The 15,691-nt window shown below is 36.0% G+C and overlaps 1 protein-coding gene across 4 annotated transcripts in view; it reads right to left on the reverse strand.

The window, feature by feature from the left end:
* The window catches only part of SSBP2 (single stranded DNA binding protein 2), a 288,641-nt gene that overhangs the window by 5,030 nt on the left and 267,920 nt on the right, over nucleotides 1-15,691 (reverse strand). For 2 of the 4 annotated variants that reach the window (XM_035014766.1, XM_035014765.1), the window contains 4 exons: nucleotides 14,568-14,646; nucleotides 12,195-12,223; nucleotides 4,269-4,367; nucleotides 1,495-2,200 (listed from right to left, as the gene is read on the reverse strand). In XM_035014766.1, the coding sequence (XP_034870657.1) occupies nucleotides 1,889-2,200; nucleotides 4,269-4,367; nucleotides 12,195-12,223; nucleotides 14,568-14,646 (519 nt within the window). In that variant the 3' untranslated portion in view covers nucleotides 1,495-1,888. Of the gene's footprint in view, nucleotides 1-1,494; nucleotides 2,201-4,268; nucleotides 4,368-12,194; nucleotides 12,224-14,567; nucleotides 14,647-15,691 lie in introns of those variants that run through there. The other 2 variants (XM_035014767.1, XM_035014768.1) reach the window with 1 other exon arrangement.

The following is a 15,691-nucleotide window of genomic DNA, read 5'->3' on the forward strand; positions in this document are numbered from 1 at the left end:
TGTGTAATGTGTGTGTGTGATGTGTGAGCATCTATATGGGCAATGTGCTACTTGCCCCGCTGAGATTGTAAACTCCTCAGGGGCTGCTCCCTTTACTGAAATGGCTTCATCTACGTAAAATAAGGGGAAAATCACAAAATTTCTAGGAAAACTCACAGAATGTACAAGCAAAAAGGAATTCCATTACTGATTACTGTTCTTCAACATATATGAGAAGTGGAGTAGGTGTTAGACGGCATCTCCTGTTCAGAGACATAAACTATTTCCGGGGCAGTGGCCCGAGACCACACGGCAGTGTTGCCATTGTACTGCTGCATCCAGACGGGATGACGTATTGTAATGTTTGTGCCCAATGCTGCGATACCAGGCTGCCCTGTTTCCCAACTCTTCTGTGAGTCTGGTTCTCCTTAATCAGATGATGTAACAGCTCTTATGACGTCATTAACTGTTTGGTTTAGCAAAAACAAACAAAAACCCTAAAGGTATAAGTTCAAACATGTACTAACTTATTTTGCCTTTTTATGTAAAATATATTGTGAAATGGTGCAAACTAGAGAATTTGTGATTTTTCCCTTATTGTACACAGTTCACGTACCATGGAACCCACTGCAGAGATCCATTAAGCCTTTGCACAATGTGCATAAGCTCTTGTTTCTACACTTCAAGAACACTTCAGATCTCACTGCATTTCTATTGCTAAGCATCTCTCTCTATTTTTTCTTAATGAGAGATAAATAAAGAATAGTGCAGCTACTCTGAACTAAAGTAAAGCCAAATAAATTTAGTGTTTATGTGACTGTGTAAAAGAAAATTTGGGTATCTATTTCTTTATAATAGAAAATGACAAAAGGGAGTGAGGGTAATAGGAGATAACCTATCACCTTGTTTAGAATTCCTATTAGATAGCATGATTTTTAATACCACTTTTACTCAGTTGATTATAGTTCAATGCCATGGAGAAAATATTCTGTTAGATTAATTCCAGAAACAGGACTAACTGCTTTCTTTACTGCAGAAACACGAAAAACTACTTCCTGAAAGAAGCCTTTTTGTATTCTTGATTTTCAAAAACAAACATTTTACTGAGTTCGAACACTAGGGGGCATGTTTGTTTCTTGAAATAAAGGTCTTGTTTATGATTCCCCCAAGAAGGCTGAATAGTGAAACATCTGATTCACATTTTTCTGTGTGCTGCATGTTGGCGCTGCAAGGTTTCTGACTTTGAGTTGGATATTTTGTTTCTATAAATATTAGTTAAATGAGGTAGCATGTGTGAAGGGACTAGGATAGTGGCCGGCACATAAAAAGCACTCAGGAGTTGTTCACTCCCTCCTCAAGCCTCCTTCTGTGGTTAAAGTTCAAGATATGACCAACAAACCCTCAAAGGGCAGACTACTCAAAAGTATGTGCTTTTCAGAGTTACATACATTTAGAAAAAACCACTAGAATGTACATGTTCATTCATTCAAAAATGTTTTCTTTTTAAATTCGTTAAATAGTTCTATTTTTCCTTGATTATAGGAAAGCCCACTTATGGATACCTAGCTTATTTACTTCTTTAAAGCCTTACATTCGTCAGCAGGGAATGTCTTTAGTCTTCCTTTCTCTCTGTTCTTCATTTCTCCATCTTTTAAAAAGGTCTCAACAATGCGTGGTGATGTGATGCAGGAAGCCATGGATAACAATTACATCATTCATAGCCGAGCAGAGCCCTCACCGGGCAGACAAAAGAGTGAAGCAGGCAGTGTGGACCCGCTTCCAGGGCTGCACCGTCTCTAGGTGGTGGTAGAGTTCCTCAATCACCATCCAGTTATTTTTCCTTTGGGGACTTTTCGGGTGGGGACAGGACAGAGGGAGTAAGAGATAGGGAGGGAGCTTTTGTTTTCCGCTAACTCTGTGCAGGAGTCTGGCCCTTTACCTTCTTCCTGGCTTCCGGGAGAGCGCGGCTGGGCCAGGAGTCAGGGATAGGAGGAGCCCTGCTCCAGCTCCTCGGGTGTTCACAAAAGGATCCGCAGTTCTGCATGTGCACAGTCCAGTTAGGCTTAAAGGGTGAGGCTTGTGTTTCTCCTGGGCAAAGGAGTGTTTCAGGTCCTGTTGTATCTGATTCTTTAATCCCCCACAAAAAAGCTTTCTGATGCCGATATGAAAGACGCAGCCCTCCACTGATGGATAAACAAGGCAGCAGTCCCCAGTGACAAATCTGGGAAAGGAGAGGGGAGAGGTCCTCTTGTCCCTGTCCCTAAAACTAAAGTCACGTGGGACCTTTTTAAAAAAGTTTTCTTCTCCAATCCTAGATTAATAATTTCCTCTATACTTTTTAAAAAGCCCAGTTTATATCTATTATAGCACCTACTAATCTGACATATGGTTTAATTGGTTTTGTAACCACATTCTTCCCATCAGATTGCATTTGTTGAGGTCAGGGATGTGTTATATTTATCTCAGAATACTTTGCCCTTAACCAAGCACGTTGCATATAAGAAGCTCAAGAAATGTTGAATTGAACTGAATTATTATACACCACACTAAATGATACCATTTTATTGCTGAAAGAATTAGCAGAAAAGGAAATAAATGTTTCTAATTAGATAGAGTGAACATTAACTAATTAAAATGAACTAATTTGTCCATAGTCTTGAAGCAAACTAAATTATCTAAAAAAGAATTCCTATAATCCTAAGCATTATGACAAACTACGTGGTTTCTCATGTTTTTCCTATTTCATCGTGACTGATGGGCTAATCTCTTGATTTTTTTCATATGAATTTTTATGTATACCTTCTTTTTCCTCACTAATCATATATATACTACAAATAAAACAAAGATCAGTATAACTTTATTTCTAGTTTTAATAGAGGTAATGTCTAAAAACAGGGGAAGTCTTATCCCATGCAGAGGCGTTAGGCTAATGCATGTTAGAAGTGAAAGAATCCACAGAACACTCAATCTTAGGTTCAAAGCAGCCATTCCATGCAAAAGTAGGTATGTTACTAGCCATGCTTCAGATTCTTATGGTATCATCTCTGGTAGAGGTTGAGTTGGGCAAAATGAGGGAAGTTTTCTCCTCTGATTTTATTTTATTTTATTTTTTTAAGATTTTATTTATTTATTTGACAGAGAGAGATACAGTGAGAGAGGGAACACAAGCAGGGAAAGTGGGAGAGGAAGAAGCAGGCTTCCCACTGAGCAGCGAGCCCGACGCAGGGAGCCCGATGCGGGGCTCGATCCCAGGACCCTGGGATCATGACCTGAGCCGAAGGCAGACACTTAAAGACTGAGCCACTCAGGCGCCCCCTCCTCTGATTTTAATGATAGCAATCCGTATGTGGGGGCACTGGTCCAGTGAAGATGAAATTAGTTTGGATTTTGAAATCCTTTATGTTATATTCGAATTCAGTAGTTCTTAGCAGAGCATGTGCATGAACATCACTAACAAAGCTTTTTCATTTTCAGGTATGATCAGTCCCACTGCTAGAAATTCTGATTCATTAGGTCTAGGGAGAGTTCTGGGCAATTGTATTTAAAAAAATTCCATAGGTGTTTCTAATGTAAAATATTAGGTTAAAAAAAATCACTGTATTATGTAATAACCCCTTGAGAAGAGACACCATATTGTCTTTTTGGTCTCTCCAGTGCGTCGCCTATTGCTTTGGCCTGTGGTTAAGTGCTCAGTAATTGTTAAATAAGCGAATGACTTTTATTGCTTCTCTTTTTGCTTCTGTCTACTTCTGTGGAAATATGGAATGATAATGCCTTTGCTTAACACCATAATCATACTCAAAAAATGACTCTGGTATCCAGCCCAGGTTAAAAGTAAGTAACAGGTAATAGACCAGCCTTCAGTCCAGTGAGGTCTAGTGCATGAAGTACAGACATCTTATAGAGAAGATTCAGAGTCTTAAGGATAGTACTGAGAACAGACCTGGTTTTACCATGAGTCAAGACATTTTAGTAATGTGAAAACTTGTAAAAACTATCAAATATGCAACCTGTTTCCAGTATGTTCCTTTATAGTGGATCTTCTCTATGAGAAAATTAGTATTACAATTTCTGTTTTTGTAACTATGTACATAGAATAGGAGCAAAAAAGAAAAAGTTAATTTTTAAAAAAATTTCCAAAGAAATTCCACTTAATTTTCTAACTTTTAGAAGATCAACGTATTGAGCTCTAGATCAACAGTTGTAATAACTGCTTTATGAATATATTCTAATAGAAAAGCTTCAGAAATAAATTTTGGATATAACAATGTAGGCAAGGGAATACTTACACTCTCACTCTGAAAAGGATTTAAGAAATTTCCCCCCATTTCGCCATCATCCCTTGGAGTGCCCGGTTGATTACTCAGGCTCATATTATTGGGAGAATTCTGTAAACAAGATTTAGAAAACAAGGCATTGTTGAAGATTTTAATTTCCCTCTTGCATTGTACTGTTTCAAAAATGGAATCTATAGCAGCATCTCTAAGGACAAAGCAGACTTATAATTCTAATCTTAGACTTCTACTGTGTATTCTAGTTCATTCTTTACACCTTGACAAGTACTAATGCTTTCCCAAATGGAAATTAAAAAACAAACAAAAAACCCAAAATAACCAAGCACAACTGTTTTCTTAGTCTCAGAATCAATATTTATTCAATTTCCCACCCTCAGCTTACAGAGTTCCTAGAACTGCACAGAGTTTAAAAAACATTCCCAGCAGGGGCACGATGAAGAGAGCCTACCCACTGATCAGGCATGATGAGACAATGACCTGCCTTGGTAGTTTTACTAATCAAACTTCAAAAGGTCACTGTTTCAAAACATTTCCCCTTAATACAACATGTCGTTTACATAGTAACACTATTTCAACTATTTTTAAAATATGAACCATAGGAAAAAAGGAAGATGGTTAACAACTATAGTTAAGAACAGGAGAACTACCTTCGGACTTGAGAATTCAATATGCACTTGTAGAGGAAGAGAAGGCTCAAAGCAAATTGCTTTAGAATCTTCTCCTATCATTAGTTTAAGGGTTGATTTACTTGGAAACTTTAAGGTAAAATGGCTGATATTAGCAACCTAATCAAACACTAAGTTAGCTGCATATTGGGCTTCATATTCTACTTAAATTTGCTAGTCTTGCTATTACGGTATAATTTTAGCTGTGGGAGGTCATCTGTTACTCCCCATCAACAGGAAATACAGAATGGCATTCCCATACAAAGCATGTTCACACAATATTGTGACTGAGGGACTCTTTCCAGGTCTAATTTACTGACTTGTAAAAATAAACCTCAAGGTTAAAAATTTTTATTTGTTATTTCAAGTGGAAGAAAGATTTTAGGTTTTCTTCTGAGCCATTTCTATTTTATATTCTCTTTTTGAATAAGTTCTAGCTTTTTAAAAGAAAACTGCTCTGAAGATTTTGACTTAACTAAAACAAAGTTATGTCATAAAAATTAAAGTTTCATGAATGACTTATTCCCAGAAGAATATGTGCTGTTTTAGAATATGGTGAAACTGTAAAGCAGAGACAGGTGGAAATACAGCTTATATCTTGTCCTGCTGTGCACCCCATAGGGAAGATCTGAGAACAAGGATCCTCTGAAGTCCATAGGAGCTCGATTTGCCAATGAACCACTTGGGTTGGAGAATCACAGTTAATAGCATAAAGAGGATTCTTTTTTTGGATAAGTTTTTCTCTGAAAATGTTAGTTTCCCAAGTATACAGAAAACGAACTATACTTTCAAATGAACATGGATAACTTCATTTCCTTAAAAAAAAAATTTAAGTAAAATTTAACTAAGTATATTATTTTATAGCTCCTTAATTATTAAAGTCATTAATTAAATAATCAACTGTGCTTTGGAAATAGGAATGCTAATGCTGATTTAGTTCAAAAAGAAAACTAAATTCATAAAAATGTGGTAATATTTAGCCAAAATCTTTTTGGTGAAGTGTTTGTCATTTTACACATAATGAAGAAACTGGAATAATCTAACATATTATTATCTATACTAACATATATATGAGGGTATTTAAGGATACACTTAGAAGCTTCCTGGTTTCTGTATAACAAACGTGCCCTGAGATGGGCAGCACATCTCTGATGGATTTGGGGTGCTCGCAGTCTCTGCTTGCACTGTCCCATGAATCATTTCTTAATTTACAATTTTGAAAGTGCAGCTAACTTCAAATCTAATTTCTGACTCAAAATGTGGATTTCAAAATACTCAAAATTTGAAAGTAACACTGCATTATTATTTAAATACTTCTAAAACAGCTCTTTTATTATTTCTGTTTTCCATGCAATCTGTTCACGGCATGGTGGCTCAGCAGTGTAGACTTCTTTGGGGGTGAGAGGAAGATATATAAGAACATGGAGAGGAAGATAAAAGGACACATTCAACATATAAAACAGCTAGTATCAAGTCTCTGAATCTCATTCTTATTCAGCTAAGTGAGCATATTTCAAAATCTTCAAATGGTAGAACAAACTTGTTTTTTTTTTTTTTTTAACCTGAAGTAATCTCTGCAAAATGTGAAAGCAGAAGTTTCTCAATGGGGAGTCTTTTGGAAATTGTGCTGTCCATGATCAATGAATGACCTGATAAAGACACAGGCTAAAGACATACTTAGTACTGGTGTCTAAGGAACAGCTAAGACAGTGGTTCCAAACACCAGCCCAGAACAGGTTATGAGCGTGGGTGGCAATGAACTGTGTACATTTTACTTTTTTTTTTTTAAAGATTTTATTTATTTATTTGAGAGAGAGAATGAGAGAGAGTACATGAGAGGGGGGAGGGTTAGAGGGAGAAGCAGGCTCCTCGCCGAGCAGGGAGCCCGATGCGGGACTCGATCCAGGGACTCCAGGATCATGACCTGAGCCGAAGGCAGTCGCTCAACCGACTGAGCCACCCAGGCGCCCCAGTGTATATGTTACATTTAGCTGTAGCTATGTTTGTGTGCAGAGTTTCTAGTAGATTTCATCATCAAGGCAAGAATAAAGGGCTTAGATCAAGGCTACACAAAAAGGGCTTAGATCAGTCAAAAAGTGCTCCAATAGCTTGAGCACATAATTAAGGAGTAGGGAGTACAAAAGAATCCAAGTAAAGATCACTTTTAGCTACATTAGGCATTTTGGTTACATTTCTTACTTCAGTTAATGTGTACTGTATTTCCTACTTATACTCCTAAGAATTTAGCTTATTAAAGTATAGTTAGTATTATACCAGTCCCATCTTCAAGGGATTTTATTATGTTCTTATTTACCCTTTCTTCAAACTGGAATGTTTTTCCCTTAAACTATGACCACATACATGAATGTTACACATAAGCATATCCATGTGTGCATACGCATGTGCGTGCGCATGTGCGTGCACACACACTCACACGCACACACACTCACACACACACACAGTTTCCTCTGGCTAACACATTTAATTCTCTTAGACCCTCTGTTCTCTGATTTTATCTTGCAAGTATTTTTCCATATCACCTTTTAATTAGTTAAATTATTGTTCCTTCTTCCACCCACCCTCAGAAATTATTCCAAACTTTTTCAAACTGCTATTTAAAAAGTACACATATGCAGAAATTTTTACTCTGCCCATAATTGGAATAAAATAATATTGACATTATTTGAAGCCCTTTTGAGGTGGATTTTGAGTTGATTTCTCAGAGGCTGCCAATAACAAGTTTTACAGAGTGTTATTTTGACTTTGCCAGCGCCCAAAAGAACAAAATGCCAGTCATGTTTCTCCCAGAGGATACGAGTAAGCTAGAACCCAGGCCACACTGAGAACTGTTGATTAGCTGCACTGTGATGGGTGTGGGATCTTTAATTGGAACTAAGGTACTTGAGTCAGAAAGCTTCAGGTTGAAGAGACTTTGATAATTTATTAAGCATGAATGATCAGATCTGGCCTTCTTTGATACGGTTTTTTTTCAAACTCAAAAATATAAATGTTAAGTATGTTAATGTGAACTGCAGAATTTATTTAGATGATTTCCTTTAAGAAAATAAACCATATGCTCTTCTCCACCCCCAACTCCTAAAACAACTCCAAGGGAAAATATTTTTGTTCCATTGATTAAATGGGTGGCTTCTCAGTTGCAAAAGGAAGGAAAAGAATTTCACATTTGGGCTTCTAAATTACAGATGAATTCTGCACTTTGAGAAAGATACATACGAGTTTTACTAGATAATCCTCAGCTGAGCATTATCTATCTTTAAATAACTTTAAAACTCTTCATTTGGAGTTTCAAGCTCATTTTGCTACTGAAACAAGTTCTATCAAAATGCAGGTGGCAGTGTGAGTTCCTAGCCTTGCCCACAAAAGACAGTCTAACTAATGAGGAGGAAGATATTTAGCATCTATATAGTGTTTCTGAGCTCCTAGCATATGTTCATGCTTTATTCTCAAAAGTTTTGTGAAGAAGGCAGGGAATGAACTACAAGCTCTCTTTTACAGCTAAGGAAACTAAGCCTAAGAGAAATTAAGTAACCTGTTGCTCCAATTTGTAGGTAGTAGAACCAGGCTTTCTGATTCTCAATTCAGTACTCTTCATTACCTTACATATAAAAAGAATAAAATAGGGTATATTTACAATTAAAAAAGTAGAAAAAGAATAGAAGTAGTACTAGTAAACAACATTAAAAATGGAGTAAGAAAAAAGGAAAAAAATTTAAAAATTTAAATAAATGGAGTAAGACATTTTAAAAAAATATGTAATACTGGCACTTAATAAAATACAGGTTTAATTGGAGAACTAGCTGGAGACCTAAGAGGGATTTTGAACAAAACCGTTAAGCAGTAAATGGCCACAACTATCTTATGATTCACAAATAAGAATGACTAGAAAAAGGACAGGATGAAAAGGAATGAAGCCAGGAAGCAAGAGAAAAGGGAGGAGAGTTTCTTAGGATAGCTGGTCTTGTGCTGGAAAAGGAAGAAGGTGGGGAAAATGGAGTTAGTGATAATGTGGACAGTATGGAGTAAAAATCTGAAATAATTAGGCTGTGAGTGGAATGAGGGAGGGAGAGAAGTAACTGCGGGTGGGGAGGGGGTATACATGATGCTGCTGACTGGAGACAAAATGACCACAGTGTAGTGGAGAAGCAAGACACACCAGTGGTACCCTCAGCCAGGCAGCCTGGTTGGAGCCCAGGACCAAGGAACCTGGAGAGGGGGCAGTGCAGAAATGAGCTGTGAAGGACCTCATCTGAAGGCAGATACAACTAGTCATTTCTAGTACGTCGTTAAATGACATGTTTCAGGGGAAAATTCTCATGTTAATTGAAACATAGTTGGACTTGGCTTTGTAAAAGATTTCCTTCTTGTCTTTGGTCTCCTCAGTTATACTGAGCTTCTTGAGGGCAGAGATCATACCATGTTTATCCTTGGCTTTTCAGAGCCTGGCATAATGCCTTGGCACATTAATGTTTACTGAGTGAAGGAACTCCTGCCTAACCACTCAGGACAGAAATTATGTTTGTATTTAGAGAAGTCTTTTATATCTCCCCATCATGCACAAGTTAACACCCAGGACACAAAAGTACACATTGGGTAGTCAATTAATGCTTAAAGAATAAACAATACAAGCCATCAAAAGGAATGAGATCTTGCCATTTGCAACGACGTGGATGGAACTGGAGGGGATTATGTTGAGTGAAATAAGTCAAACAGAGAAAGACAGGTATCATATGATCTCACTGATATGAGGAATTCTTAATCGCAGGAAACAAACTGAGTGTTGTTGGAGTGGGGGGTGGGGTGGGAGGGATGGGGTGACTGGGTGATAGACACTGGGGAGGGTATGTGCTCTGGTAAGCGCTGTGAATTGTGCAAGACTGTTGAATCTCAGATCTGTACCTCTGAAACAAATAATGCAATATATGTTAAGAAAAAAAAAAAAGAAGAAGAAGAAGAAGGTAGCGGGAGGGGAAGAATGAAGCGGGGGAAATCGGAGGGGTAGATGAACCATGAGAGACGATAGACTCTGAAAAACAAACTGAGGGTTCTAGAGGGGAGGGGGGTGGGAGGATGGGTTAGCCTGGTGGTGGGTATTGAGGAGGGCACATTCTGCATGGAGCACTGGGTGTTGTGCACAAACAATGAATCATGGAACACTTCATCTAAAACTAATGATGTGGGGCGCCTGGGTGGCTCAGTTGGTTGGGCGACTGCCTTCGGCTCAGGTCATGGTCCTGGAGTCCCGGGATCGAGTCCCGCATCGGGCTGCCTGCTCAGCGGGGAGTCTGCCTCTCTCTCTGACCCTCCCCCCTCTCATGGTCTCTATCTCATTCTCTCTCTCATATAAATAAATAAAATCTTTAAAAAATAAAAAATAAAAAAAAATAAAACTAATGATGTAATGTATGGGGATTAACATAAGAATAAAAAAAAAAAAAGCAAAAAAAAAGAATAAGCAATACATCCCCAGGCAAGAGAACCTTATCAGCAGTGGGCACAGTGTAATGGAAAAACTTGTCTCCGGAAATAGGAATGGGAAAATGAGCACAGAAGGAATAGCAATAGATCTGATATGAGGATAGATAAGAAGATTGTATTTAATTTGTCATTATGAATCTATTTAAAATCTTTAAAGTGCTTTATGAATAAATTACAAAGAACTTTCCCATAGGTGGGAGGGGATGGGCTAAATGAGTGATGGGTATTAAGGAGGGCACTTGTGATGAGCCATGGGTGTTATATGTAAGTAATGAATCACTAAATTCTATTCCTGAAACTAATATTACACTATATGTTAACTAGCTGGAATTTAAATAAAAACTTGAAAAAAAACCCCAAAGTATTTTCCCATATATAATTTTGTTTACATCTGTCTGATGTACAAAGTTATGGGTCATTAGTGGAAATTTTAGAAAGATGATGTTAAGCAATCTGGACGATCCCATCTTCATGCAACAATCATCCTTAGATACTAGAATATGCTCCTCAAATACAAAATTAGAAATTTTATTGGTGACCACAAAGCACAATTCAGCTAATATCAATTCTTAGATACCTAAGATAGCATATAAAATCATGGTCGTCTGACTTGTAAAGGTGCTTCCCAGAGAGAGGGCTCTAATGGAATTATACAATGAATCTTCTTCTGAAAACAGGACTTTTGCAGGTTTTACCTATTTTCACAGAATAAGTAAGCTAGTGCTCATTATAAGTATTTATCTATTTTAAGAAAAGAAAAAGACCTTCCTGATTTGTCCACTATAGCACATGTGAGGCCAAGCTGCCAGGCAATGTAGATACAATGTCAGAATGCCAGTTCAACTCCCTCTCTCTCAGCTTGAAGTCTTAATTTAAAAGGTTTTGTAGCTCAATCAATCTTACTATATTTTCCTTGGCACCAGGAATTTTACATTATTATACATGAATATAAATTAGAAGTAGGATTAAAAATGAAGTTACCCTTTAATGAATTTCAGTATTTATTGATATAAAGCAGACTTCTAAGAGAGTCATTCTAATGGTAGTTAATAATTAGTTCTTATCAGCCATTCTAAATATAGTTTTGACTCACAGAGAACTATTTTAAATTCATCATGACCTAAAAAGTATTTAGGTATTCTGAAAAAAATATAAGGCATCTTAGCAAAGTATTAATTTTTAAAAATACTCAAACTATTGAAGGAGGAAAAACACAGACACATGCTATTGGAAGGCTCTCTTTCCTACTTGTATTAATATAATTTTCTTCTAATTACTTTCCTTTTCTATTTTGGGGAACTAGAATAATGATTGAGGACATCAGCATTTCCTAATAAAGGTTTGAAAGACAAATGAAATGTATAAATGCAAGCCCTTATAACATATAACAACTTTTTCAAATTTACCTCTTCTCATTTTGCTCTAGACTTCTTTACATTTTCAAAAGATTATCTACACTATGTCAATCTGCTTTATAAATAAGTGACATCATAAAGGTAATTAAATTATTATGTAGGTATCAATTGATCATGTATATAGTATGTCCTATAAATGAATCTTACCATGTTAAAAAACTCATTTTACCCTTTCCTATTATATGCATTGATATTTTTAACTTCCACTTAATTATGTCTGGACCTCTACTTTCAAATGCTTGTTCAAGAACAAAATTCATAAGGTTATTCTAATAATTTTAATAAGAGCCCCATGTAGAATAAAATATAAATAAAAAACAACACAGAGAATATATAATACTCACCTTGGAAATACTGTCCATATCTCCTGAGCCTGAAACAAAACATGAAAAGAAAATCTTTATTAGAAAATGATTTCATATATAAATGAAGTATTCCTCTAATATAAATACAGTACACTGTTTGTATTTTCTAGTATATAGCTCCTGAATTTTTTAATCTTAAAAAATTTAATCTTAAAAAATTCCTTTTCTCTTATACTGTATGGTAAATAAGTATCATCTGATGGCAAATGCAAGGATGAGTTGTACCTCTAGCTCCCAATCATCATTTTTTGTTTATTTTTGTAATGGCAGAATGAAGAAAACTACTGTTATCCTAAATTCCTGAAAATGAAATATTATAAATCCTATTCAATTCAAATTATTAAAATGTATGTCCACATGTGTATGTATATAGAGAGCAAGAGAGAGAAATATATTTTCTGAAATGATACATCTAACTCTGATAAAATATAAAATGGACATCTGCAACAATATCTTAAAGTATTTTTACTATAATATACCAAAGCAAAGGATTTATAATAATATTAAAAATTTCACAGCAATCAAGATTCATGGCAATCCATCAAAAGTAAGAAAGTCTTCAAAACATACTGTAATTTTATGTTGATTCATAAATTACAGTATTATTCAAAATTATTCAAAATAATACTGTAATTTTATGTTGATTCTTGGGAGAAGTGAACAATCAATACTGATTTCTTAAGAAATGGAATCAGACATTAGATAACAAGGAACAATGATCAGACCTTTGCCACAATATTAGCTTTATTTTTAACTATTTTAACAATTTTCTTGGCATAAATATATACTATTTTAATAGAAAAATACTCAGTTATAATCACAAATAAAGTTAGTGCTTACAAATAGACATAATTATTAAATATTGAATGTATATATGTAATTACATATATATAAATATGTACAATAATGTTTATTATAAAAGTAATAAGCCACTGCCAAGCCTATGTGAAACTCTTCTATAAATTCTATTCTAGGGAATAATATAACTGGAAATCTTCTAACTATGACCAAATGTCATCTTTTTTGAAAATTTTACAAACTGAAAGATTGGAAAGTGAGTTATATTGCAATAAATGAAAAAATAAAGTTCTAGAATAGTGCTGCCCAGCAGAGCTTTGTGTGATGCTGATGTTTCTCTGTGCTGTCCATTAGGGTAGCCAGTCGCTACGTGTGGCTATTTATGTTTGATATGTGGCAGCGCAACTGAGAAAGTAAACTTTACATTTTATTTAATTTTAACTTAAAATTAGTCACACATGCCATGTGGCTACCATAACTGGAGAGTGTAAATTAAGACTTTGAAATCTAGGCAAAATATATATGTATGTAAAATAAATGTGGACCTTAAAAGCTCAAAAGTCTATCAATGTGTTGCAAATAATTTCTCGATTATTGAAGTTACATAGCTTTTCAAAGTATCAGAGGAGGGCATCTGGGTGGAGTCGTGAAATCTGTGTATAACCTAAGTTACTCGCAGGCATAGTTACTCCAACCTAAGTAAAAGGTGGTCCTTTTCCGAAAGAAAAAAATTATCATAAGCCTCTATCCCCATTGTCAATTTTTAGCTTATGATAATGTTACTTAAATATATGTAAACATAAAATAAGTGTGGTTGTTTTTTGGTTTGGGTTTGGTTTTGCATTCGGCCTGCCCGTACACTGTGTGACCTAGTCAGTTGTGTGCCACTCATCTCTATTTCTCACTATTTTTTTTTTTTAAAGATTTTATTTATTTATTTGACAGAGAGAGACACAGCGAAGAGAGGGAACACAAGCGGGGGGAGCGGGAGAGGGAGAAGCAGGCTTCCTGCTGAGCAGGGAGCCCGATGTGGGGCTCGATCCCAGGACCCTGGGATCATGACCTGAGCCGAAGGCAGACGCTTAACAACTGAGCCACCCAGGCGCCCCACTGATTTTATTTTTAAAAGAGACAAATATTAAAATACAAAAACAAAGTTAAGAAATTCTTGCAGAGAACATAAGTTCCTCTGAGACTGTCTGTACACCTTCAGAGACACACCAGTTGGGAAGATACTGTAGTCCTCCAGGTGAGGAATGCACGATTGTGTGCCCAGAGCAGCAGTATCTCCTTTTATCATAAAACACCCAGATTTTGATAGGTTAAAGTAAACACTTGTGAATAAGAGCTAGGTGACAACAATTCTACACTTTTGATTTTCAAATGATCTCCAGTCATCATAACCAATATACTGTCAAGTATCAGTCTGAGGTGAAAGTTGAAGCATTTTAAAATAAATTCTTGTATACGAAAAGCACTCTGCAAACTATAATATCCACTATGTAGAATTAAGGTTTTGTTTTGATTTCTAAACATCAAACTTAATATCCTTACCTAAAGAGCCATTCATGTGATGTGACTCCATTCCTCCTAATCCACCCATGGGACCATCTGACCCGGGGCCCATTGGAAACTATTTAAAAAATGAAGAAAATTACTATGATCACATTGAAAACAACTATTTATCTCTATGTTACAATATCTATCTTTAACATAAGAAGATACTTCCACAATCTATTTTCATTTTCAAGTAATGGAGGTTTTTTTTCAGCCTTGTGGATTCTCAAACTAGACCACCCTACTTCCTTCATACCATCTTCTCTAGGTTCTGGGAACTTCAGGCTAATCCTCATTCATATCCAAATTTTTCTTCAGATATCCTCAACTAGAAAGTACATACATTCCAGTGCAAATGAGAAGATAAGCATTCTTTCCTATGCTCTTGGCAGATTTTGCTATTATAAACTAGAGATGATTCTTAAGAAGCTGCTAAAAGTATTGGCTTGTTAATAAGAAGAATTCAACATTCTTATGCCAACATTAACATTTTTCTTAGCAGACAATCTATCCTTGTTCAAATGGACATAATAAATAATTTCATCTTGCAGGTTAAGTACATTTGGCTCCTTGGGGACAGCTCAATATAGTTAATTCTTGGCAGTCTCAACCATGTCAGTTCAATGACAATTGGACATTCTATAGCAGTTACACTTAACATTTTTTTAAAGTAGTGGGATTATTTTATTTTCAGTCGGAAGCCCAGTACAAAAGAGATGTGAGCTGATATACTGTGGTAGAGCAGGTGGAGAGGCCATGGCCTGTCCACCCAGTCTTTTCCTTATCTCCCTGGAATACTCCTGAGGAAATCTAAACCCCATTTGAAGACAAGTTATCTATAATTATCTTGTGTTTACAGTTAAAATAGCCTATTAAAAAACACTTGCTCTTAAAATTTCCCATGCCAAAATCATTTCTTCCATGTCGTATGGTACAGAATACTGAATGTGGTGTGTGTGTACGTGCGTATTTATGTGTGTAGATGAGGCGGTGGTGTTTATTAGTCATACAGGCTTTTGGGAGAAAAACAATTGCCCTCAGCAGACAACATGTAATTGTATATAATCTATAATTTCTATCTATCTATCTATCTATCTATCTATCTATCTATCTATCTATCT

The sequence above is a fragment of the Mirounga leonina genome, unplaced genomic scaffold (genome assembly GCF_011800145.1).
Source record: "Mirounga leonina isolate KUSES-001 unplaced genomic scaffold, KU_Mleo_1.0 Mir_168, whole genome shotgun sequence".
Lineage (NCBI taxonomy): Eukaryota > Metazoa > Chordata > Mammalia > Carnivora > Phocidae > Mirounga > Mirounga leonina.